This window comes from Onychostruthus taczanowskii, unplaced genomic scaffold (genome assembly GCF_017590055.1).
Source record: "Onychostruthus taczanowskii isolate IOZ18803 unplaced genomic scaffold, ASM1759005v1 scaffold81, whole genome shotgun sequence".
Lineage (NCBI taxonomy): Eukaryota > Metazoa > Chordata > Aves > Passeriformes > Passeridae > Onychostruthus > Onychostruthus taczanowskii.
The window spans coordinates 3,474,623-3,498,789 of record NW_024506002.1 but is presented as its reverse complement, the minus strand read 5'-3'; the positions used below and the strand labels follow the sequence as shown (position 1 = coordinate 3,498,789).

The 24,167-nt window shown below is 47.7% G+C and overlaps 1 protein-coding gene and 1 long non-coding RNA gene across 3 annotated transcripts in view; one reads left to right on the top strand and one right to left on the bottom strand.

The window, feature by feature from the left end:
- The first annotated feature begins 1,864 nt into the window (after positions 1-1,864).
- On the top strand, positions 1,865-23,139 carry LOC121346486. Of its 2 annotated transcripts, none has more exons than XR_005954084.1 (3): positions 1,865-1,943; positions 11,337-11,399; positions 23,032-23,139. It is a non-coding gene; the product is annotated as an uncharacterized LOC121346486 (long non-coding RNA). The 2 variants fall into 2 exon arrangements; XR_005954083.1 differs by having other exon boundaries at positions 11,329-11,399.
- The window catches only part of LOC121346485 (gamma-aminobutyric acid receptor subunit gamma-4), a 33,266-nt gene continuing 25,785 nt past the window's right edge, over positions 16,687-24,167 (bottom strand). Inside the window, exons 6-9 of the mRNA XM_041424346.1 lie at positions 23,079-23,216; positions 21,478-21,630; positions 18,183-18,385; positions 16,687-17,083 (exon numbers count right to left, since the gene is read on the bottom strand). Coding sequence (XP_041280280.1) covers positions 16,790-17,083; positions 18,183-18,385; positions 21,478-21,630; positions 23,079-23,216 — 788 coding nt within the window. The 3' untranslated portion in view covers positions 16,687-16,789. The remainder of the gene's footprint in view (positions 17,084-18,182; positions 18,386-21,477; positions 21,631-23,078; positions 23,217-24,167) is intronic.

Genomic DNA, 24,167 nt, shown 5'->3' with positions numbered 1-24,167 from the left:
GGGAATTAGAAATAGACATGGGCTACACCCTGGAGGGTGAGAGCCTTTGCTGGGAGCAGCTCTCAGGTGACAGTGCTGGAGGCACTGGCTGGTGGGTGAGGTGTCTGGGGTGCTCTGCCTGCCTCCACCCGTCTGGCACAGCTGCCAGGGTGCTGTTTCCTCGCTCTGCATCTCCTTTGCAGCCAGGATAACAACACCTTGTGGGGGTGAGGGTGGATGTTCTTTGGCATTTGTCATCGACTCGCCTGCGAGCACCCTGGGGAGGCCTATAAATAAGTGAGGGGCTGTGATTCAGCAGCCACTGGAGGAGAAGCAGCTGCCACAGTGTCCATTTCATGATCACTTCAAAAGCCTCGAGTCTTTATTTGATTTGTGGTTTTGCATTACATTTGCAGAGCCCCCTCCACAAGCAGAGCAGGGGAAAGGTGACCTGATGGCAGGGTGGGGAGGGTGCTGTGGAAGGAGCCCTGTGGGAACAATGCAGCCCAGGGAGTGCCTGCAGGCTCCAGCACAGCACCCTCTCTCCTTACTGATGTGCACCTGCTTTCATGTTTCTCTCCCCTTCTGTTTGCTCTGGTGGGTTTTCCTGATGCCTGTTATTGCTGGGCAGAGAGAGGCAGTAAATGAAATTGTTCAGGCCAGGCTTGTGGAGAAACAAGCAGGTGTCTGGCTGCGTTATCAAGGTAACAACACTTTTGCATCTCAGTGATGGGACTAAAATGAGACTGAGTGATCAGAGCAAAAAGCACAACTGTGTTCACCTCGAGGCTCTGAGCAGCAAAATCGCAGCTTGGATTTAGGTTCAGGTTGCTGATCTTAACTTCACTCATTTAATTCACCCAGTGCTTTATTGGCAGTCATGGTTTTGTGGGGCTGTGTGGGGCTGCACCTGCTGGGACATGCTGAGGTGAAGGTCCTTTCCTTTGTGTATGAACTTCTGGATGAAACTACAGAACTGAAGCAGCTCTATTTTCTGCGGGATTTCTGTGGTCTGCCCTCTGCTAAAATAGCCTTGATGGAGGCCGTGGCTCTGCCTCTGTTTGGGAGGGAGGGTGTTTGTCTGTCCTTTGTGTCAGGCTGGGTTCACATGTGCTGAGCAGCGTTGTCCATTTCCACACTGATGTTTTGGGGCAGGGGGAATAATTTGGCCCACAGGGTGGTGAGCAGTAACCACAGGAGCATGTCTGCTCTAGAAGATCCTACTGACTCCATGTCAGAGCTCCACTGCTGGCTCAAAGCCACCTGAATGACAGTTCTGTGACGTCTCTGCAGCTCGGTGAGTGACAACCCCCTCTGTGCCCTGGGTGTGAATGTGGAAACAGGCACAGAGGCACCACAGGCTTCTTCTGAAGCACAGCCAGGGTGGAGGGAAGATCCCTCAGCCAGCTCACCCTGCAGCTCTCCCTGTTTCTAATGAAGCCTTGTTTCTGATGGCCACTCAGCCCCTTCTGCTTTCAAGTCAACAAATTAAAAATAATAAAAAAAAAGAGAAAAGTAAAAAGCAAAGAGGAGGAGAAAAAGACAGAATGATATATTTTTGTTCACTCTCCCTCCCTTCTTCATTCCTTTGAGCCATTTTTAACCCAAGCTAATTCAGCTGGAAATATTAATAACCCTATAAGGACGCCACCTCCTTGTAATGAAGTGTAAAGGTCACTTCTGCTCAAATCACACAACTCTTTCATTTTGTTCTCTGCGAGGAACAGCTCCTCTCTTTAATTATTCAGTTTGCTTTTATATTGCAGCCGCTGCTCTCTTGTCTCTAATCTCTGACACTTCCCCATTACGCAAGTCCCCAGGAGGCTGGGCAGTGTCACCTGCCGGGTCACCCCCAGGGCCTGGGTGTTGTGAGCAGCAGCTGGGACCTGCCTGGCAGGGGGAGAGAGGCTGGATGTGGAGAAGGAGAGCTGACTCTTGGGTTTCAGTGTTGTTTCTTTGATGGTGTGAGTTGGCCGGTGTTTCTTCAGGGTGTGGGCATTGCAAAATATGTTAAATTTTGGTGGAGTTGAATCCTTGTGCATGAGGTGCCAGTTGATGGGATGGAGAGGTGAGGGGCTGGAGGGGGGTTGGGCACTCCTGTCCTCCTGATTTACCTGATGGGTGGATGGAGGTGGGAGGCTGTGGGATGGGAAGTGGCCTCTGTGCGGTCACTCCTCACTGAGGAAGGTAATTGATTGTGAAGCCCTATAAGATGAAACAAAACCTCTCAGATCAGTGCAATGTCCTCCATTCTCAGATGTCTCTTGGGCCGTGGTGTCCACAGCCAGGGAGAAGAGAGGGAGAAATCACAGCATCCTGCTGCAAATGTGAGCACTCCTGGGACAGCCCATGGGGGTCACCAGCACAGAAATGGGCAGTGGATTTGGGGGAAGCCATCCTCAAGGGATGAGTTTGGGGTCACATGGAGGTTCTCCCTGGACAGAGAGAGGGCTGGGGAACAGGGAGTAGGACCACATTGGTCAGCCTGGAGAAGGGAGCGCTCAAGGGAGACTAAAGGGGCTCCAAAAGAGCTTGAGAGGGAATTTGGACAAGGATTTTTAGTGATGGGACAAAGGGTAATGGCTTTAAACTGACAGAGGGCAGGTTTAGATTAGATTTGAGGAAGAAATTGTTCCCTGTGAGGGTGGTGAAGCCCTGGCACAGGGTGCCCAGAGAAGCTGTGGCTGTCCCATCCCTGGAAGCATTCAAGGCCAGGCTGGATGGGGCTTGGAGCAACCTGGTCTGGTGAAAAGTGTCCCTGCCCATGGCAGAGGGGTTGGACTAGATCATCTTTAAGGTCCCTCCCAACCCAAATAATTCTGTGATTCTATGATTTCAGTGTCTGAGGTGATTATTTCACTAATTATTACTTATTTATATGCAACATCATAAATAATTAATAACCATAATTAATAGTATGGACCCAGGAGAGCAGAAACGACTTTTGTGGTGGCTGTAACCCCTCCCTCCCTTGAGCACTGCTCACTCCAGAACCTCTCTGCAGTGTTTTATCTCCCTGAATGTTTAAATGACTTGAGCAATTTGGGGTTTCTTCTGTTTCCCCATGAGATCCTCACTCTCTGCTCTATTTATAGCACCACAGCAGCTGTTAATGCCCACAAACAAACACAGGTCCTCGGAAGCTGCAAGGAGTTAAGGTTTATATAATCATGTGAAGATTTGAGAGCTGAAAAGCCTTTCTTCGTGCACTGCATTAATCATTTAAAAGGAGCCTGACTGATGATTTTTGCATGTGTGTGTGGTTGTTTCCTTTTTCCCCCCGTGGAGTCCAGCTGTTGCTGGCTATACATGGTGAGCTCAGAACCAACCAAACCATTGCCAAAGCCACCATGGCCTCTGAAAACTCCTGTTCACATTCACCTGGTGATTCATTCATGCAGGACATGGGCTGTGCTGGCTGTGAAGGAACAGATCCAGCCCTCTGATAAGGATGTGGAGAGGTTTTGCTTGTTAATGGTAACATGTGTTCTGTGGCAGAAGAAGCTCACACTGGTTCTTTTGGGTTTTTTTTGTGTGTTTTTTTTTTTTTTTTCTTGTTGAGATTGGGATTGAAGGTATTTGATACAATTGTTTGTGTTTAGATTTAGGTGCTTATTATCTTTTATTTATAAGTTGTGAGTTTTATAGTATTTTACTAATAAGTTATAAAATGGTTTACTATTTTTTAAAATAAGGTTTTTTAAGGTCAGATAATTTAATTAAGAAATGATACTTAAATTCTTTTTATTTTTAATTTAATAATTAATTACTCAAAGTTTGTAATGTGGACTTTTTTGTTTAATTACAAAAAATTACTTAAATTTATGAAGAAGAAGGTGAAGAGGAAATATTAGTTACTGCTTTAAAATTTTTATTTTAGTTTTATATATTATTATATTCCAAAACTTTAAGTTTTCTACTTTGTGATATTACACACTTTTAATTAACTACACACTTGTAATCTTAGTGTTATTAATTAACTTTGGAAGTTTTCTCTATGGTTTTAGGCTAAATGTAGTGTTTTCTTGGGAGTTAGAGTTTGTTAGCAAAAAAAGTCTAAAATTCTCAACACCCAGAACTCCAACATCACAGAACTGATACGGTCATTTCCAAATCATAGCTGGCAATGAAGCACAGAGACGTGGGAAGTCTAATCAGGAGCAGAGCACTGATCAGCTCTTTGGCCAAGCACGGGGAAATCCTTTTCCAGGCTGTTCCATGCCAGGGGTTTTCCCTCTCATTGCCCCTCTTGGACATGATTTGGTGTGAACCCCCCCAGGATCCCCTGATGGGGACACCTCTAAAAAGTTCTGTGCCAGGACTGAGAGACAAACCGAACTTTTGGTTTTTTGGTCTTCAGGTTGTTGTTTATTTTTCTCTTTATCAGCAGTTCAGCACGCTGTCTACATACCAGACTTAGCACACAAAGGGAAAGGCACCAAAAAAGTCACAAGACACACAGGTTCAAGGTCTTTTAAAACTATTTTGTCCACTTAACTCTTGGAATGTATTTTTTTTTCTACCTTTCTACCAATAACTAATTATTTGTCTGTTCACACAACATCTGCATTGGGGCTCTTTCTAACCAGTCACCCTGTGCCCCCAACACTGCAGAAAATGGAGCAGATGAAGAGTAAGAAGGAGATCAGACAATGCCCAAAATCCTCCATCTTGTCTTCTATCCACCTCCATACTAAAACCCCAAAACTCTGAGTTGTTCACGCTGTGATAAACTGTGCCACTGTCTATTTCACACACTCGTAGATTACAATCCCTCCCAAAGTCTTGGCAACTTTCTCCATGGAGGAAGGTTAAAAGCAGTGTTCTCCTGGGGGTCAGGACTTCTCAGGACAGGCGAGGAACATCCCCTGTGCCCTGGGTTCCAACACTTTGGGAGCAATGGCATCATGCTTAAATCAAGGGTACCAGTTTCAGCTTTGAAGCTGTTTTCTCTGATGTTGCCTGAACACTGGGCAGCCATCCCTCCCACAAGTGGCTCCAGAAGGAAACTGCTGTTCACAGTTTTTGTACCAGCATCATCCCTCCCTCCTTCCCCTCCCTTCTGTGGCCACTCCAGTGGGTTTTTAACAGCAGTGCAATATGCAGTGGCACAGTTTGCTCTGTGTGCAGCCACAATTGTAGCTTGGTTCCAGCTGACAGGCTTATATGACCTCATATCTATAAATCCTGATCTTAAAACATTCATTTGAAAAGCTCATATGGACATAAAACCCAGAGTTCAAAAGTTGCAACTTTTCAGACACAGGGGAGGGGAAAAAATAGCTGTGAGGTTTTAGGTTAAAATGCAGAAACCTTGGGCTGTGGTTTTGCAAATGTGATTTCCATGCTACCACAGTCAGTGGTGGGGACAGTTCAGCACCTCTACTGCCACCATCCTCCTTCCAAGCCCCTAAGCATGGCTCAAAGTAATGAGATTTAAGGATGTGAGAAAGTCCTGGAAGAGCTAAGGAAAGACAATCAGAGGTAGTGTGCTGACAATGAGGGAAGAGGCTGAAAGTGAGGGGGCTAGGGTCTGGGTGGTTGAAATTCCACTTTCCAGAGGAATTAAGGCAAATCAAGTCTTCTGGCCGAAGATGTGGCTGTTTTAATAATCAGAAAGAGGAGCTAAGACGAGGAGGATTGCTCAGGTCTATAGGTAGCAGTGCTGTGGGTGGTTGCTGTCCCAGACCTGTTTATTTGAAAGCATCTCTGCAGATATCAGCAGGAGCTCATCGGTGACCACATGTGCTGGAACCTTCTGGCCCCAGCCAAAGGCACTGCAATTAAGGAAAAAAAAAAAAAAAGCCAGCTTTTTCTCCTGGCCTTCCTTAATCCCCCAGATGCCTGGTGCAGTGCTGTCCTGCCCTGTGGTGGATGGTGTGTGCTGCTCAGGACAGCCCTCACCTGGGAGCAGGCACTGAGCTCTGCCTTAGCTGCCCATAACCCGGGGAACAGATGGCTCCCCTGACAAATGCACCCTTTCCCGCACTTCCCTGCTCCTTTCCTCTGCAAATTGAGGCCTTAAAAAGGATTGATGGTGCTAACAACAACCTCATCTAGGAGGACTTTTGGAGGGATTAATGAGGAGTCGCTGGGGAAAGGTTTAATGGTCCAAAGAGATCAGCAGTCTCAAGCCAGTTTATTAATCAGCTAAGGCCATTACCACTTAAAGGCTCAGCCTGGGAGGAGGAGGAGGAGGCGAGGGGTGGCAGTGATCCATCTCTGCAGTGAAACATGCCAGAGAAAGTGAGGTGATCCCTGGAATCCAGTGCACAAACTCACTGGTCTTCATTTGGTGTGGACTGGGATTTAGCAAGGAAATGCAAAGAGAAAAGGGAGTGATGGCCTTGCTTCATTTACTTCTGAAAACTGCAACCCCTCTCGTGCTCTCGGGGCTGCAGCAGCTCCTGAGCAAGCCCAGGGGCTCCCAGCCAGCTGTGTCTCTAGCAGTGGCTACCACACATCCCTAGATCCTCTGCTGTGGCCTGGGCAGTTAGGGACCACTGTTGTGAGAGGAAATTTATTTCTAACACCTTGTTCAGAGATCATTTTTCTGCCCTGGAGCGTGAAAACTGAGGTTCTTATTATTTTTATCACAGCAAGTCAAAGTGCAGAAGCTATTCTTATTCATATAAATGTCTAATCCTACTCTGATTCCTTCTGAGCTGTTACATTTGCCTTGATTACTTTTTCCAGTTTTAGCTAAGATAAAATTTGCAGTAGAATAATCTGCCCATGCAATAAGCCATCCCTGAGATGAGGAGATGAGGGTCCTGCCAGGGATCCTCTCCCATTTCAGGGTTCAGGAAAAGCTTGGCTGTGTCCTGGCTGCCCTGGATTGTATGGGGAAAAGCAAGGTGCCTCTGTCTATTTATTTCCTCTTCACTTGAGACCCCTTGGGGGTCATCTGTAGTGGATGTCTGAATGCAGCATGGCTATAATGTCATTTTCTGGGGCCCAGTGAGGGAGAACAGTAGGATTGCTGGGGAAGGAGACCAATTTTCACCTGTCTCCATGCAGTGGGACTGTGTAGGGCCAGGCCTGGGTTTGGGAAATGTTACAGCAATGGGTGGCTTGGGGTCAGGAGGCCTTTTAATTGCTTGAAAGTGAGGTCCTTGTGCTTTATCCTCACAGAGGCTGTTTTAGGCCACCAACAAAGAATCTGATCTTCTGAGGAGAGCTCTGGCTTTGCTCTAGAATCTGATCACAGTGAGAAGTTGTTTTTGTTCCAACACATTTTTAGGTGGCCGAAAATCTATTTTTTAATTTATTTTTTCCCCTCTGTGCTCGTTCCATCCAAAGTCATGAACTACATGTGAGGTCAGGTGTCTTACCTGCAGGCATCAGCTGCCTTCTGGAGTAAAACCTCTTCTAAAGTCACATCTGCTTTTCTCCCTTCTTCCTGCAAACTCTGGTATCAGCCAAATGGATTTCTGCTCCCTTAGGACACTGCTCCTGGAGACCCTGGACTTCTGGCTGGCCCAAAATGGTAAAAGCCAGCATGGTCCATAAATTCCAGAGCTCCAGCACTCCAGGTCTCTCCTCCTGGCTTGGTATTTTCAAGAGTCATTAGAAAAACCAACCCCCCTGGAGAGGAGCTGGGACAATCAGCAGGTGAAAGCTGTCACTGCAAGAGGTACTTGGTGTCAACAAGTGGTCTTGTGTGTGGATGTGGCTTAGAAACAAACAGGTGAGCAGCCTCCTGTGTGTTTGAATTGTTTTTGCACATCACACAACATAGATTTTTCAGTTTGAAGGGCAGTGGCCTCAGTGTAGGGAGCCACAGAGCAGAAAGGAGGTGGCAGACACCAGGGATGAGCTGAGCTCATGGTGTTCCCTTCCTGGACCTCACTTCTCTTCATCCCTCTTTTCACAGGTGGGATGGTGTGTGTAAACTCAGTTTTCTGCACTTCTGGATTCCAAGAGTTCCAAACTAGGTATTTCTATTGCTTTAGCTAATGAAAGATGGGGATAAATTCAACCTGCCAAGTTTTCCCCTAATATATACATATACACCGGCAGTGAATTTGAATTCAGGTGCCAAACACTGTAGGAATGTTGGCCACCTATAGGTCCACAAGGAATGGTGACCCTATAACCCCTAAACCCAGCAACATTTATTAATGGCTTATCTGAAGTCTCTGGAGCAAACATTTCAGTCCCTTCAGCCAGGGAGAAGTGGGTTACTTTGTGAATATCAATGCAGATCAAATAAAAAGTATCTCAAGGACAAATGTATTTGTTCTGAAAATTTGGCCAAAGAAATCAGAAATGGTTCTTTAAAATACAGCAGCCTAGAGCAAGTTTTTGTCTTCCTTTTTGAGCAGTGAAAGTTGATGATCAAGCTATAATTTGAAATATGTGGTAGGATACAGCAAAACCAATGCCACTGAAATTGCCTTGCAGTTTGAACACACAGATCTGAAGATTTGACAAAAGCATTTATTTTGTTCTGCAGACATGAGACCATTTTCCTTCCTTTTATGTGTAGCACCCCTGGATTGTTCTGCACCGATCACAACTGCTCTGGTGTTCTCTTTGATGAATCCATTTGTTTGGGTTTGTTTCTTTTGTCGGTTTGGTGTTCCTTTTTTTGGGGATGGTGGGTGGGTAAGATCTTATTGGGCATGGTGGGAAAGGGACAGTTAATTTATGTCACGGATTTGGCATAACTGGGCCATCAATCTCAGCAGAGCATGTACAAGGTGTCTGAAGTAGAGACACAAAGATCCAATTGCTGCTTTCTTCCTTTTCTTATGTGAATTGAAAGCCAAAAAAAGCAGGAATGGTACCTTCTGGTTCCAGGCTTCATGGAGCAATCCTGGGGCTGTCAGCAGTGCTGCAAAGGGAGAGGGGAAGGAGGGAAGATGATGACTCACAAGAAGTTTCCTTGTCTGTGATGATTTTGCTTCGTCGTTTTGTGTTCTCTGGATGACTTAGGGAGAGACGCTTTTCCCTCATCTCTAATTTGCTGCCAGATGAATATATTGAGTAGCAGGATATTGAGAAGTCATGGGAAACTAATGAGAAATGCCTGAATGAACTCAGCATGCTCTTCCACTCGGCTGTTAGGCTTTAATATCCCTGTGGTGCTGGGCAGAGGGGGTACAGGGGCTGTGCAGCTCCTTTTGCTCTTTGGTTTAGTGCCAAAATGGGACAAGGAATAATGGTTTTAAACTAAAAGATGGTGAGTTCAGACTAGGCACGAGGACAATTTTTTTAATAATGAGAGTGGTGAAAACCTGGCATAGGCTGCTCAGGTAGAAGCCCCATCTCTGAAAACATCCAAGGTCAGGTTCTGAGGCTCTGAGCAACCTGATCTAGATGAACATTGCTCCTCCCTGCTCGTTGCAAGGAGGTTGGACTAGTTTGAATTTAAAGATTCCGCCTAGCCCAAACTATTCTTCAGTTCTGTTTTTCTACCTTTTTGGCCAATGTGTGATCTTACTCAGACATTCAGTCACCTAGAATTGTTATTGTACCTGTTATTTTGAGGTGTGATAGTTCTGGCTGACTAAAAATCCTCACTCCAGCATTTCCTTCTCACTTCTTGTCTTGACTTCCTTCCCTGAGCTCCTGATGTCTGTTGGATGCTGGGGGGGCCTGGCTGTGACAGGAGGTGAAGGACGTTCCTCATGGAATGTCCTCATGGCAAGGACCACAGCAGATACTGAGCATTTTCAAGACGCTGACTGTAAACTCTTGGGCAGGGATTCCCTGTCTTTCTGGCCTGGTGAGGTTCTGCTGCTATATATATTCTTTGAGGTTACTGGGAGTTTCTGTGGCTAGAATGGGAGGAGACTATAGGCCCCTTTCTGCCTTAAAATGTGTTTCAGAGCTGCCTGAACCTGGCCCAGCAGTCAATATGGCAAAGGACTTTTTCCTTTCTGATGGGCACAGCTGAGAGCATGCCTGCCAGCAGCCTGGACTGCATGATCTTGAAAACCAGATTGCAGTGTGAAGGACTGAATTGCTGCCATGGGTATTTTTTGACCAGACCTAAAGTTATTTCTCCAGGAAGAGTGATCTATACCAGGAAACTGGTACTCCAGTCCCAGATGGGCAGCTCTGCCTTCAGCTCATCTCTGATTCAGGTAGTGTTTTACCCTGAGGAGGTGAAAACACCCAGGGAAGCAGAATAATGTGAGGGAGACATCTGTGTTTCACCACACATTTGGCAAGGGGAGGTGGCAGCAAAAGTTCCCGAGGAGGTTTGTCAGGGTCAGTAACACTCCAGAGATGCAAATCAGCCCAATGGCAGCCTGGCAATGACTCAACCTTTCCCTACAGCCTGTTTTTGCCCATGTGTGTGATACAGGCTGCTGCAAAGATGGGTTTCATTTTTACAGACTTATCACCTTCCTTGGGCCTTTCATGCAGCAGAATGATGAAAGGCAGGAACCTTATGGCAACTGAATAAAAGTCATATCCCAGCAGCTGTGAAAATGTCCCTGCCTTCTTTTTCCAAGGAGTCCATGAAAGAGCATGGTGACACCCATGGCTGTCACCTCCTGTCCACAGTGGCTGCTTTCTCTCGGGGCTCTTCAGACATCCATGGCACGTGCATCATCCCGAAACCTCACCCAGGGGCATGCAGCACACGCCCTGTGGGTTTCACACCCCTTGCAATTTGTGTTGAAGAGATGGGTCCGTGCCTCTTGAGCCCAGCAAAGGATGGTGTGAGCACAGGAGAGGGGCTGCAGAGCCATTCAGCAGCCAGGGTGGGGCCCTTCCCTCATAGATGGCTCTGCCATCCGATTTCAAAGTTGTCTGCCTTGACATGTGGTATGCTGAGCCTTGTGAAGGAGGCAGTCAAGAGCCTTGAGTTCTCTTAGATAAATGGCTCACCTCAGAGCACTGTGGCTTGATGTTCCTGAAGCTGCTAATACTAATTAACAGGCTTTTTCTGAGTCCCTTTTATACCACTCCAGCAGCCCAAGTGGGCTTTAAAGGGAATGGAAATTACCCCATGGAGCGCTCTCCCTGGAGATGTTGCTATGCCGACCTGCTCAGAGCAACTATTGAGGCTTCCCAGCTCTCCTCCATCCTGCATTGTTCTTACTCTCAGAGAGGCTCAGATCGTGCCAGAAGTGTGGCTGGGACAGAGAGGGCCCAGACTCTATTATTTACATTTTCTGTGTAGAAAGGAAGATGTGGGTAGAAGGGGAAAAAACAAGTAGAGAGGGGTAAAATCGTGTCAAGCATCAACAACAACAGAAAACCAACCTGAAAGACCTGAGAGCCCTCCTGGCAGAAAATTGAGTCAATTTTCTCATGCAGAATCCTTTAAAAAATAAAACAATAGAAGAAATAATTTTTTCCCTTTTTTTTTTTTTTTTTTAATTGGAGGTCTGCAGGCAACAGTGCATTTCCCCTGGGTTCCTGGGTTTCCTCACCCACTCTGATGGCAACACTGGGAGGTAAGGCATGTTCTACCCCAGCCCTTCCCAGCAGGTGCCTCCTGCCCTTCATGGGCTGCCAGAGGTTGTGTTGGGTGATGGGGCTATTTCTCCATGAGGGGAGGCAGCTCCCATCCCAACCCATGCAGGCAGGAGTGCTGGTGTCTCCCCCCTTACCCTGAGGCACACAGCTTGGAACATTTTTGGCCACTCTCATTCTCCTTCAATTCAGTCTTCCCAAGGCCTACAAATCTGAGGCATTAAGAGGAAGACAAATTATAATGAATGTATATTAGGAATATAAAAAGTAACGACTTAATATAACTTTCTCTTCTCCCCTTCCCTCCCCCTTCATGACCTCATGTTTTTAACATTTTGGGAGCTGCTGAATCCCGGAGGGATGCACAGTGTGCCAGGGAGAGGTGGAGGTGCTCCATCTGTGGGCTGGCGCCAAGCCAGGGGCCTCTGCCCCAGGGCACTCAGAAAGCAGCACCTTCCCTCCCTGTGCCTCAGTGGTAAATAACAACACCCCCACTGGCACTCAAAAGCGGGGAAGAAAGGGGGATAAAATGTTTAAAAGGTTGAAGTGCCACAGATGTGGCTGTGTGGGCCCAGGGACAAGAGTGCGGCTGTTGAGCGAGGCCTCCTCCAGAGCTGGGGCTGTCCTTTGGGTTGTGATCGCTCCAAAAGTCACCAGCATGAATGGAAATACAGAAAGGCTGAAATAAACTCCACCAAATATTACTGCCAAACCCCCTCCACCCCACGACACTGCGGGAAACATCAGTTATTTTATTTACAATGGCAACAGAGTGAGGGGAACAAGCGAGGCCTTCTCCTGCTTTACAGATAATGACTTCAAATGGCTGAGACTGCTCCTCAGCAGCACTGACTTGAAGCAACTTCCACCCTCCTTAAAGAAAAACAAGCCCAAAAATATCCACCACCCATCAGAAATATCAGTGACATTTTCCCCTACTTTGCAACAGGATAGTTTTCTCTGGAAATAAATAAATTAACCAGCTCCAGTAACCCCATCAGAAGGGGGCCAGGGGACAATTTTTACCCCTCTTACAAGGCGTAGACAGACAGTGGTAAGGATGGGCAGTGTATAATGTTGTTTATTATGTATAATAAGAAGCATCCAGAAATCTCAGTTAAGGACCAAGCCCCAGAGTGCCAGCCCTTGTACAAACACACAGTAGCAGAACCCCTGTCCTGAAGAGCATACAGGCTAAAAATGGTTCCTTATGTGGCATAATTTGGAGGGGAAGAATAGGAACTGGAGGCAGAGAAATGAAAAATCAACCTTCTTCCTGATTTCCTTTTATATTCCAAACAAAGGCCACAAGACACAAATGCTGAGATCGTAATTTCCAGTCCCCATCATCAGATATGAGGATAGTAGAGTGATAGAATCACAGAATCATTTAGATTGGAAAAGACCTTTTATGATCATTGTGTCCAAATGTAAATCTAACACTGCCAAGAGCTCCATTAAACCATCTCCCCAGGTGCCACATCTCCACATCTTTTAAACACTTCCAGGGATGGTGACTCCACCACTTCCCGGAGCAGCCTGGTCCACAGCCTGACCACCCTTCCAATGGAGAATTTCTCCCCAATATACAACCTAAACCTGCCCTGGCACAACTAGAGTATGTTTTCTCGTATCCTATTTCTTGTTATCTGGGAGAAGAGACTGACCCACACCTCATCACACCCTCCTGCCAGGGAGATGTAGAGAGCAATATGGTCTCTCCTGAGCCACCTTTTCTCCAGGCTGAGCCCCTTTCCCAGCTCCCTCAGCTTCCTCTCATCAGACTTGTGCTCCAGACCTTTCAAAACTGACGCCAGGAGCTGAGCAGTGGCCTCACCATGCCCAGCACAGAGGGACAGGTCACTGCCCTGGTCCTGCTGCCCTGGGGTGTGTTTGTCTTCACCACGGCAGGGGGATGTGCAGGGGGGAGAATGGAACTTGCTGCTCCCTGGGAAGGGGAGGCAGGAGGTGAGGGAAAGCCCAGTGCCCACTTGGCTGTGAGGCTGACAGCATGAAACTCCTTCACCAAATTCCTGGGACGGGGAGAATGTCGAAACCCCCCTGAGAGGAGGAGGCAGCACAGCCACTCAGGTGTTTGAAGCAACCCGAGTGCTTAGCAGCAGCCCTGGTGCCTCTGTCCTCCCTGCTAGAGCAGCACAGCTCAGCCCATGGGTTTGGTCTGAGTCTAATGCCAGCCTAGGAGGGCATAGACAGAGAGACTCCCAGGGCCATGCTGAGCAGGGCAACTCACAGCTACTGGATGTCTCTGTGCCCTGGGTCCCCTCCTGATAGCTGGAAAACCATTCTATAAGGAAATTGGAGCCTTGCAAAGTAATTCCAAAAGAATGGCAGATTTTTCTTTTTGGCTTTTCTTAGCTTTCCTTTTTTTTTTTTCCCCTTTTTTTTTTTTTTTTTGATACTATAGAAAATTAAAAACATGATTGAATTTGTGCATGCCTTTATTTATTGTGCTATGGATGATGGGCACAGACTTCCCTAAGCCAAAAAGCCCCCTCCCTCCTCCTTCCCCAGCCTTAGTAATCAGCTTCCTTGTGCTCCAGCCCACGCTAGACTATTTTCCTCTGTCAAATCCTCCATCATTGGTTAAATTACCTAGGTGTGTGTTGGCTTTATCTTTTTTTGGTGAAATCTTACAATCTTTCAAGTCTACTTTGTCCTCTTAGGTTTTTGTACACCCCACTTCTTTCCTGGCTGATTTTGTAAAAGGTCTAATTTCAACAAGTTGCTGCTCTCAGGGCTCAGGTCTGTTCTCCAGTGCCCATGATAATCGTTTGTGTTCACCAAGAGCTTCGAAGCTGCAGCAAATTGCAGCTGTTGGTGCTCCATTGCACAGGGCTGTTAATTTTTCCCTTCCACATTTTGCTCCCTGTGCTCGGTGCAGCCTGCACTGCCTGCACACCGTTCCAGCCACCATCCTGTTGAGGAGGTATCTGGCACAGACCCTGGCTTGCCACCGGGGCGTCCCCTCCCACACAGCCCCGACAGCTGCCTTCCCAAATGTGAGGACGTGCTTCACTCAGAGCCTGTCGTGTGAGCCAGTTTCAATCCAGGATGCTCTTTCCTTTTGGCTCCCCAAAGAGATCACAGGACCCTGTTTAATCCAGCTCCCTGTCGGTGTAGGGCTGAGTCATAGGAGGTTTTTCTGTTGCTACATGTAATAACGCTTTGCTACTGGGAGCAGAACATCAGCCAGCTTGGCTGGGAGTCGGCACTGTCACCCAGCAGCTTCCCTTGTCTGCAAGTTGTTTTGATTCTTTTCTTAGACTTCTCCCTCTCTGTGTCTTTCTCTCTAAAACATTAATTTCCTCTAATTAGAGCCTCCTTAACAATTCTTTTTTTCCCCCCTCTCCTCAGTTAATTTCCTCTAATTAGAACCTCCTTAATAATTCTTTTGCTAAATCAATTTCCTCAGTTAGAACCGCCCGCCACAATTTCTTTCCTCCCTTTCAAAAGCTGTCGGAGTAGCTAAGCAAATTATGCTTCTGAGTAACCTTTATCTCTTCCTTGGTATTTTAAAAGAACTGTAACAGGTTAGACAGGCACAATTTCCCCTTTCAGAGCTCTGCTGGTCTGACCCCATTAGGTTATACTTAGCTGAGTGTTGTACTATTGTATACTTAATAAGATGCTCTAGCTGTTCATATGGAACCCAGGTAAGGCTGCATTTGTGAATGAATTAAACATGACACTTCATTATTCAGATCAGATTTAACAGTGTCAAAATCCATCTTTAAACCAGACCAAATTGCTCTCCAAGAACATATAAAACCTCCTGCCCCTGTTAGCTGTCCTGTGAGCCAGCCATTCCTAACTTTTCCTCTGCAGCCATGCTGGCTTCCTTCTCCTGACAAGCCTTTTAAGTTCTAATTTTTTTCTAAGACATGCTGTTTTTAAAAAGAGATCTTTTTGTTTCTAATTTACACAGTAAGTAACTATTAACGGCCCACTGCTTTTCACAATCATGCTGTGGGCCACAACAGCGGCTGGTGTAAATGGGGAGGCAGCCAGTTGACACATTATGGACCTTGGGCCTGAGTTTCCTCTTTATTACGCAGCTTCTCCCCAGCTGAAACTGTGTAATGCATTTCTCCATCTCTTTAAGACGGGACCATCTCACTACGTTTGTCCTTCTTAAAATCCATCAAGGACAACTCACTCCATTTCCTGATTTTATGAGGAAACAGGCCAAGTGATGATGGCAACTGGGAGGGGCCATCCAGTTAGAGTGAAAACTCTTGTTTTATGCAATTATGAAAAAAAATAAAGAAGGGAACACATCCGAGCTGCAGGAATGCACTGGAAGCTGTGTGTTCCCTTTCCTATACCCCTTCCTCAGGTTGGCACCAACCACCCAGCACAGACCTGATGGCATCAGCGAGTGTCACTGCTGGGACAGCACTGCCTCTCTGTGATTCACAGCCCATGTGAGACAGGCCAAAGAGAACTACCTCACAACACACTCAGGAGGCTTCTTCCGGCCCTTCTCACAAGGACTTCCTCCCTCTTTTGGCTACTGCAAAGCCTGGTCACACAGCAGGAATGTCACTGTGGGCCCTGAAGAGCCTGCTCCAGTAAGGCAGGTGGGCCCTTCCAGCTTGGAAGTGCTTTTCATCACCATCGGGTGGGAATCAGCAGTGCCTCAGTGGGAGGGTGTCCTGGAGTGATCCGTGAGGAATGCTTCATAGATACTCTGCGGGGAGCTGGGGGAGGCTTGCAGCAACTCCATCCTCGTCAGTGCCACCATCAGATGTCTGGGCAGGCCCAAAATGTTTTAGCCAAGCCCAGCTACTGTGGGAAAACTGCACTGCTGTCCTTGTCCACACTATTTCCTTCTGACCTTGCCGAGCTTCTAGTACCCCACAAAGTCTGTTCTGGTGGAAGTGGTGCAGGAGTTGTAAGATGTATTTTATTTCCTTTGCAGTCTTAATAACTATGCAGAAAACTCCATTTCCCATCACTTCCCTTGAAATTTTAGAGGAGGACTGGATGGAAAAATGAAATGCATTAAGGTGGTTTTTTTTGTGGTTTTTTTTTTTTTTTTGACAAAATCCCTAATGCTTGAGATGGCAATAGGATGTTTTTGGGTAATCTTACAAGGAGTACAATGCTGGTGGTGTTGGAGAGAGGGCTGTCTGGGGAAGGGTAGATTCTCTAAAAAGACATGTTAGAAGGCTAAAAAAAAAGCTGTTTGGTTCTTCTCAGAAGAGATGAGAGAGCAGGAAGAGGGAATCACCAGGTCGGGTTGCTCAGACTGACAGATGACTACAGCAGGAGAGATGCTGTTCTCTATGCTCCTCGAGAAGCCCCTCTTGCTGGTGCCCTGTCCATTCCAGCTGAGGACAAAGAAGGGCTAGAGATAGAGATAGGCAATCCAGTAGACGATGTTGAAGAGCAGGAAGGCGGTGGGGAAGAAGACGCGGGAGTAGGAGTCCAGGCGGGATATGTGGATGCGGACCCGCCCCTCCCGCCACATTCCTGTCTGACAGTCCTCGATGCAGCAAAAGAACCTCTCACACTCCTTTCCCTCCAGGCACGGGGAGCCGGGCTCGTCATCCTCATCCTCCTCTATCTCTGGGGGCCAGTGCATGATGTGGTTGATGTTGATGGTGGTGAAGGTTGGCATCACCTGTGCACCGGCAGGTGGCTGTGAGGGGCAGAGGCAGGCAGGTTAAAGGGGAGGAAAAGGCAGCAAAACGTGTTCTGGACACCAACCCCGCCCAGCTGGCAGTAGATCAGATCATCATGGGTGCAGTTCAAAGGAGGGGGATGACTGATCATTCCCAGTCTCTGCACCTGGTTGTGAATCACCATGTTTGGGGAACTGGCAGCTCCCTGCATGACTGTGAGTGTTCTCCCTGGTACCCCAGGGCACAGTGCTACTCAGCAAAGGTCTGATTGCACTGATTGCCCATCTGTGCCAATAATAGTCAGTGCAGGAACACGACCTGTTCGATCTGTTCTGGCCTCTTCCCTCATTTCCCTGAGCTCAGCTGTCTCTGAAGACACAGCACACAGCCCAGATGTGTCTGCTGGTTGCTGCCTGTTACTGGAGAAAAGCTGGGGAAAGGCTGTGTGTGGCTCCTCTTGGCCCATCATGAGCCTCATGGAAGAGCTCTGTCCACCCTGGGATATGAGGGTGGGGTATGGGGGATGTGCTGGGAAATGAGCCTGGCCCAGAAGAGATATGTCTTTTTCTGTTTCATGTCTGCCCCAGGTGAGAGGCCTCTTTCAGTTCATGTGCCAGAAGTACCTGCCGTGAGCTAGGGCAGTTCTCACGACAGAGGATTAGGATGAAGAAAATGATGACCAACATGGGCTCACTACCCTTACACTAAGGTCTTCTGATGGAAGACCACAAAGAAAAGTCAGTTACTGCATCTCCATGACCTGAGATACCTCTGTAATCCAGAGATCAAACTGATACAGGTGTTTTAAAGTGTCATTTACATTCAGTCATGTGAGTCATTCTAAACTGTTCTGATGAGCTCTCCAGCAATTCTGAAGAGAGCACAGCGTACCTGGCTCTGACAGGGGCTTCCTTGTTTTAAGGGAGCCTCAGCTGCTTTTTCTGGTTGTGTCTGACCTCTCAGACCCAGCACGCAGAGTGGACTCAAGACTTGGTGAACTCAGTATGGGTCAGGCCCTAAACCACATCAGCGGTTTCCAATGCAGGCTCAGGAAGGATATTTTTACATAGCCTGGGGTAGTAACAGCATCCACCTCTGCTGGCTCCTGTGACCTACCAGCCTGGCTTTCCTGTGGCTGTGCTCCAGTGGTTTCTTATTTCCCACCAGGTAGTTGAGCGTGGCGTACTCCATGAGAGCGGCGAAGACGAAGATGAAGCACACAGAGACGAAGAGGTCCATGGCTGTGATGTAGGAAACACGGGGGAGGTGCTTGCGGGAGATGGTGCTCAGGGTGGTCATGGTGAGCACAGTCGTGATACCTGAGAGAGAAGACAGCTGGCCTAAGTACTGACAAGGAGTACATCTGTCTTCTCCAACCCCTCAGAACACCCCCATTTTCCCTCTACTCTGGTTGTCTCGTCCCATTTTGGCTATGCTCAGCCAGACTCTGGTCTTGAGGAACCCTCTGACAATGCTCTATGAAAAATAATGATGTTCAAAACTCAGGTATCACACGGACCATCGATGTGGACTGGCAAATGAGCAGGAAACTCAGACTCTACATGAGGCTGGGCTGGTCAGGCAGGGCTTGCCCTCACCTCCTGTCCTTCATGTGCCTCAGCACAGCTTCTAGAAGGATCTGTTCCATGATCTTTCCAGGCACAGAGGGGAGGCTGATAGGTCTGTAGTTCCTGAGGTCCTCCTATCTACCCTTCGAAAAAATGGGTGCAATATTTCCTCTTTTCTGGTTACTACCATGACTTTTCAAGGCTTGGAAACCACATCAGCCGTACACTGGGATGTACCTTGTCAGGTCCCATACACTTATGGATGTTCAGGTTCTTCAGGTGGTCTCAAAGCTGATCTTCTCTTGCAGTGAGAGGAACTCTGCTGCTCCAGTCCCTGTCTTGCAGTCCACCCACTGCGGAATGTGGGGAATGAGGCTGCCAGTGAAGACCGAGGCAAAAAAGTACCTCAACCTCCTTCTCATCAATTTTTACCAGTTTTCCAGTTGTATTCAACTTGCTTTGACCTTCCGTTTTGGGCTGACAAACCTGAAGAAGCCTGTGTTAGTATGTTCTGCATCCCTAATCCCATTCCTACACAACTGGGATTGTCCCTGTACTCCTTCCTGGATACCTGGCCCTGCTTCCACTGCCTGTGCATTTCCTTCTGACCAGAAGCTCTTGACACATCCATGCTGGTCTCTTGCCTTCCTTTCCTGATTTTTTACACCGGGGAATTGAGAGCTCTTGTGCTCTTTGGAAAATGTCCTGAAAAATCTACCAGTGCTGTTCTGCTCCCTGGTCATCAGCCTGCCCTGTAGTAGATACCAACCAAAGGTTCCCTTTATTTCCTTGGTCTGATTCCATAAATTTCAAATCTGCTCCTGGCTATTCTTCAGAGACAGCTCTTCACAATCTATCCGTTCCTTGATGCAGAGGGCAAGTGCGTAGGAGGTGATAAAGAATTTCTTTTGACATGAGTGGGGCTTGCAATTGTTTTTGCAGGAGCAGCAGTGCTCACGTTTCTGCTTCCAGAGATGAAGTGTCAGGAGCCAACAAAGGATCAGCTACAGGAGCTGGTCCTGTGATCTCATCCACTGATTTTCAGGATGATTTCAGGATGATTTTCAGGGGAAGAAGCAGGAAGTCCACCTGTTTCTCCTTCTCTAGCATCCACCTAAATCCACCTGGCACCCTTTCCTGAGGTCACCTCAGTGGCTCTGGGGGTGAGCATGGCAAAAGGTTTTCATGTTTTCCTGCCGTACTTGCATTAGCAGATGTGATGTGACTTCCCATGTTTTTGGAGTGCCAGTGGAACTGGTCCAGTTGTCCAGTTTACATCTCCCTAAAGTAGGCTGGCAGGCTCGAAATGTGCTGGGGATCATTTGTATTAAGTACAACAGGGGCTGTGGAGAGAATACATTATTCTTCATGGCTGTAGTCCCTTTCCACAGAGAGGGGCCCCTCTCCTGGGGAAACTTTCCTTTGTTTTTTGAGGCAGTCACTAGAGCCGTGCACATTTTCCTCTTGCTGTTCATTCCTTTACCAGCCACAGACTACGGCACACCCTCACCTTCATTGGAAATGACACCCTCCTCCTCCTCCTCCTCCTCCTCCTCCTCCTCCCTCCATGAGCACCAAACTAATTAATTTTGAGAGGGAGGTGGGGAGACATGGCCATCATGGATGGGCTCTGAATAGCTGATGGCCCCTCCTCTCCTCTCCATCCCCACAGAGACCTGCAGGCAGGGTTGGGAATGCTACCTCCAATTAAAGACAAAGTCAGCGGGGCTGATAGGAAGGACAGCACTGGGAATCACAGCTTGTTGCAAAATGCAGACACAGCCAAAAAGTACTAAAGACTGCAAAGATGTCCCCAGCACCCATCAGAGCAGCATTCAATCAACAGAAATGTCTCTCCTGCTTCAAGGAGCCACTGCAGTTTGCTGAGAAAATCTAAACAATAGGCAGAGCTGTTGTCATTCTCTGGGTCCTATGGGGTGACGGACAGAAAAAGGTTGTACCTACAGGGCTTCCAGCTCCTGCCAGAGCCTGGGGTCCTGTGGATGCAGCCAAGCAACTTTGCCCATTAACCCTACAACCTTCCTGTCAGCAATCTTACACAGAAGCCTTGAGAAATTGTGAGGAAACATGGAAAATGTGCATGTGACAGGAGCCCTTTGGGCAGCACTGCAATGCCACAGCTCAGCCCCTTTCTCTCCCTTTTGGTGCATGAGAATATCCCATTGTCAGCTTGGAAAAGTGTTGCAATGTATTTGCAAGGGTTAGGCCATAGTGTGCACCAGCCAGCCTACTTCTAAGTTTGCTATCAAAACCTCAAGAATTTGTCAAGACTATTTAGAACAAAAATTGTGCTAGATTAAGAAAGAAGAGGCTGAGAAACCAAATACCAAGACCACAAGAACTGGATAACAGAAGCCTGTAAGACACCTAGGCTGTAACCAATCATATACTCCAAGAAATACAAACAGAAAACGAATGAACAAGACAAAAGCACCAATCAAAAAGTGTGTACTTAGTAGTTTATAAAATCTATAAATATATGTATAATGTAAACAATAAATGGCTTCTACTTAATAATATTAATCAATTATTCAAAAGTCCTAGATTTCCCACAGAAAAGGCTGTGCTAGGGTTTCAGATGAAGCCATGAGAATGAGGTGCTCTCCTGAGGCAATCCAGCAGCTCATGCCAGCACAGCTGGAGATTTGGTTGAGCTGTGGAGTGTTACACACATGTAGCTGAAGGAGTGGAATATTCTCTGGTAAGCTCAAAAATGCCAGAAAATGGGAAAGTGCTTCAGGAGATTTTGTAGTCCAACACTGCCAGTTTTCTTGCCTGGCAGAGTTTGACAAGCATCAGACATGCATCATGCTGTCTCTTACCCAGCGATGTCCTGGCTGGCGTAGAGTCTCTCTTGATCCAGAAGGAAACCCAGGAAAGAACAACAGTCAGGATGCAGGGAATGTAGGTCTGAATGGCAAAGTAACCCATACGTCTGCTTAGGTCAAAAGAAACTGTCATCACCATGTACTCCCCTAGGAAAAAGCAACAGACATTGGCATCACAACATGAGGCTTCCTAAAAAAAAAGAAAAATCAGCAGAGTTTCAGAATTTGGAGTTTCTGATGAGGCTTTAAGTGCCTGTCCATCTGGTTTTGTAGCTGCCCAGATTGTTAACTTCACGTGGCTGGCTGACTAGGTTTGGCGACTCTGGTTTTCTTACTAGTGGATTCTGTGGCTACATGGTTGCCTCTGTAGCTGTCCTGCTTGATGTCTTTCTGACTAATTTAAGAGCTGACTTTGTGGTTGCCCAACTGGCTGTTTGCCTGGCTCTCCATATGGCCACCAGGCTGCATTTGTACTGGCCTGGCTAAGGACACTGAAAAGCATACAGTTTGGAAAAGTTTCAGGGAAGGAACTGCAGACAGCATTTATCTTCAGCTGATTGCTGTGAGGGTTCTTTTCTAGAGAAGCTCTTTGGCTGTAACAGGCTGCATGGCCTGGCTTGCTAACGAACTACCTGAGCTGTGACAAAGGAGGTGTCCTTCAATCACTTCCACTGAGAGTCTGGTTCTGCCTCTGGAAAAGGCATGTGGTGCTGTACATCCTAATTGCTCATTTGGCAACTTACAGTGGCGGCTCTTCCTTTTTTCAGAGGCTCACAGTAAGTATTGGAAAAAAGCCACCTGACAGCTCTGGGGTTAACATGGAACTTGCAAGCAATTACCAAAAAAAGAGAATTACAAACATCAGAGGGCCACTGGTGCATTCAAGACACTTTCAATTCTTGTCCCAGTTTGTGCTGCCTTTCTACCATGGCTGCCACTGTTGAGAGCAGCAGCTTCCTGAAGAGTGGGAGAAGCACTGCTCCTGGCTGTTTCAGAGGGCTGAAAACTATGAGCTCACCCCACCTTCAGGAATCCAGAGGCTTTCCTCAGTTGTCAGTGGGAAGGAAAGGGGATGTGAGCTATTATGAGGAGGAGGAGGAGGAGCTGAAGGGCCTCCATTATTTAGTTTCTTCACACATGCAGCCTTGTCCCTGTCTCTTAAAGCACAGTTCAGGTGTTCATCAGCCTAACATGAGTTTACAGAAGGAAAGATTGAGACCTGCAAGTTCTGATTTCTCCACCCCCGTTCCAATCATAAGCATCACCCAGAGATTACACAGTGTGCACACACTGAACAAGAGGGCATTTAAGTTCTCTCTTGTCTCCTTCCTGACCCTTCAGTTAGGGATAGCTTCATTCACATCAGCATTGTCACCCCACAGTTCACAGATGTCAATAGTTCTGGTCTCTCCTTGCTCCACCTTCCCCTCACCCTTCATCTCTATCACTTCTGCAGCCTCTAGCCAAGATCCATCCCTTCATTTTTTAGCTTTTTTCTCAGGCCATGCTGTTGTGACCTTCCTTCCCCACTGCTTTGCCTCTCACCAGGTCTCCAGCACAGTGGTGCTCCTGCGGGCTGCCTCCCCTTGCCTCACCTGCCCCAGTCCTGAGGACTTCCGAAGTGTTCCTCAGCCCTGTGAAGTCGAACTGGTAGAGCCTCCAGGTGCGCTGGTCAGAGACCTCGATGGAGTAGCGTCTCCAGCGATAGACGATCTCCTCCCGAGGGTATCCATCTGGAAAAATCCATCCATGCAACAGTGTTGTGGTGTGATGCCATGGTTTGCCTCAGTTACCCTGGCTTTCTCCCTGAAGTTTCCCTCCCAAGTGTGTCAATCACCTCTCCTTCCCCCACCCAGACCCCTGCTGGGCACTGTCTGTCAATCCTGGAATTCCAGAAGGGCGTTGAGTGATTGGGCAGATTCAAAAGGTGCCCTCCACCCCTGGGGGGCATTGGGCCATCCAGGTGTCCTTTGTCCCTTGAGACCTCCTCTCCCGTACCTGGTTTGTGGTCCACCATCCCTTCCCTGCTCCCCTTCCCTGGGTAAAAGGACGGGCAACCACGCGGTCTGGGAGTTCTGTTGGAGCTGTTGCTGGATTCAGAGGCCTGTGGGCCAGAATAAAAGCTCTGGATTGAAACCCTCCATCAGAACTGACTCCTTCCTTCACCATCGCCTTAAAGCTTCTCCGGCCCAGGGAACCTGAAGAGCAGAGCCTCCACAGGAGGAAGCTCCATCCTGCCTCCACCGGAGCTCCGGCATGCCTGGACTTGCCTCAACGTGCCCAGTGCAACTCACAGCTAGCCAAAGGTGTCTCTGGGGTGAAACACCACAGCTGCTGCTATTTGGTTCAGCAGCACGGCCAGACAAGCCAAGGCATGTCCCATTCTGCAGTATTGGTAAATACAATACAACAGAATGCCATGTAGCCCCACCTCGGGCACCACCCTGACTGCAAAAGCACAGACATCTCACCAGAGCTGTTCTGCAAACACCAGCCCTTCAGCAGGTGTTTCTGGTGCCTTTTATTTAGATTCCCTGAGGCATTCCCACATGGAATGGGTGTAGGGACTGCATCTCCCCTCGTGGGCTGCTTCAGATCCTGGGGATGGGAAAGGCACTGCCAGAAACAAGGTACTGCCAGAAACAAAGCACTGCCAGAAACAGAGCCCGTCTAAGGACTGCACT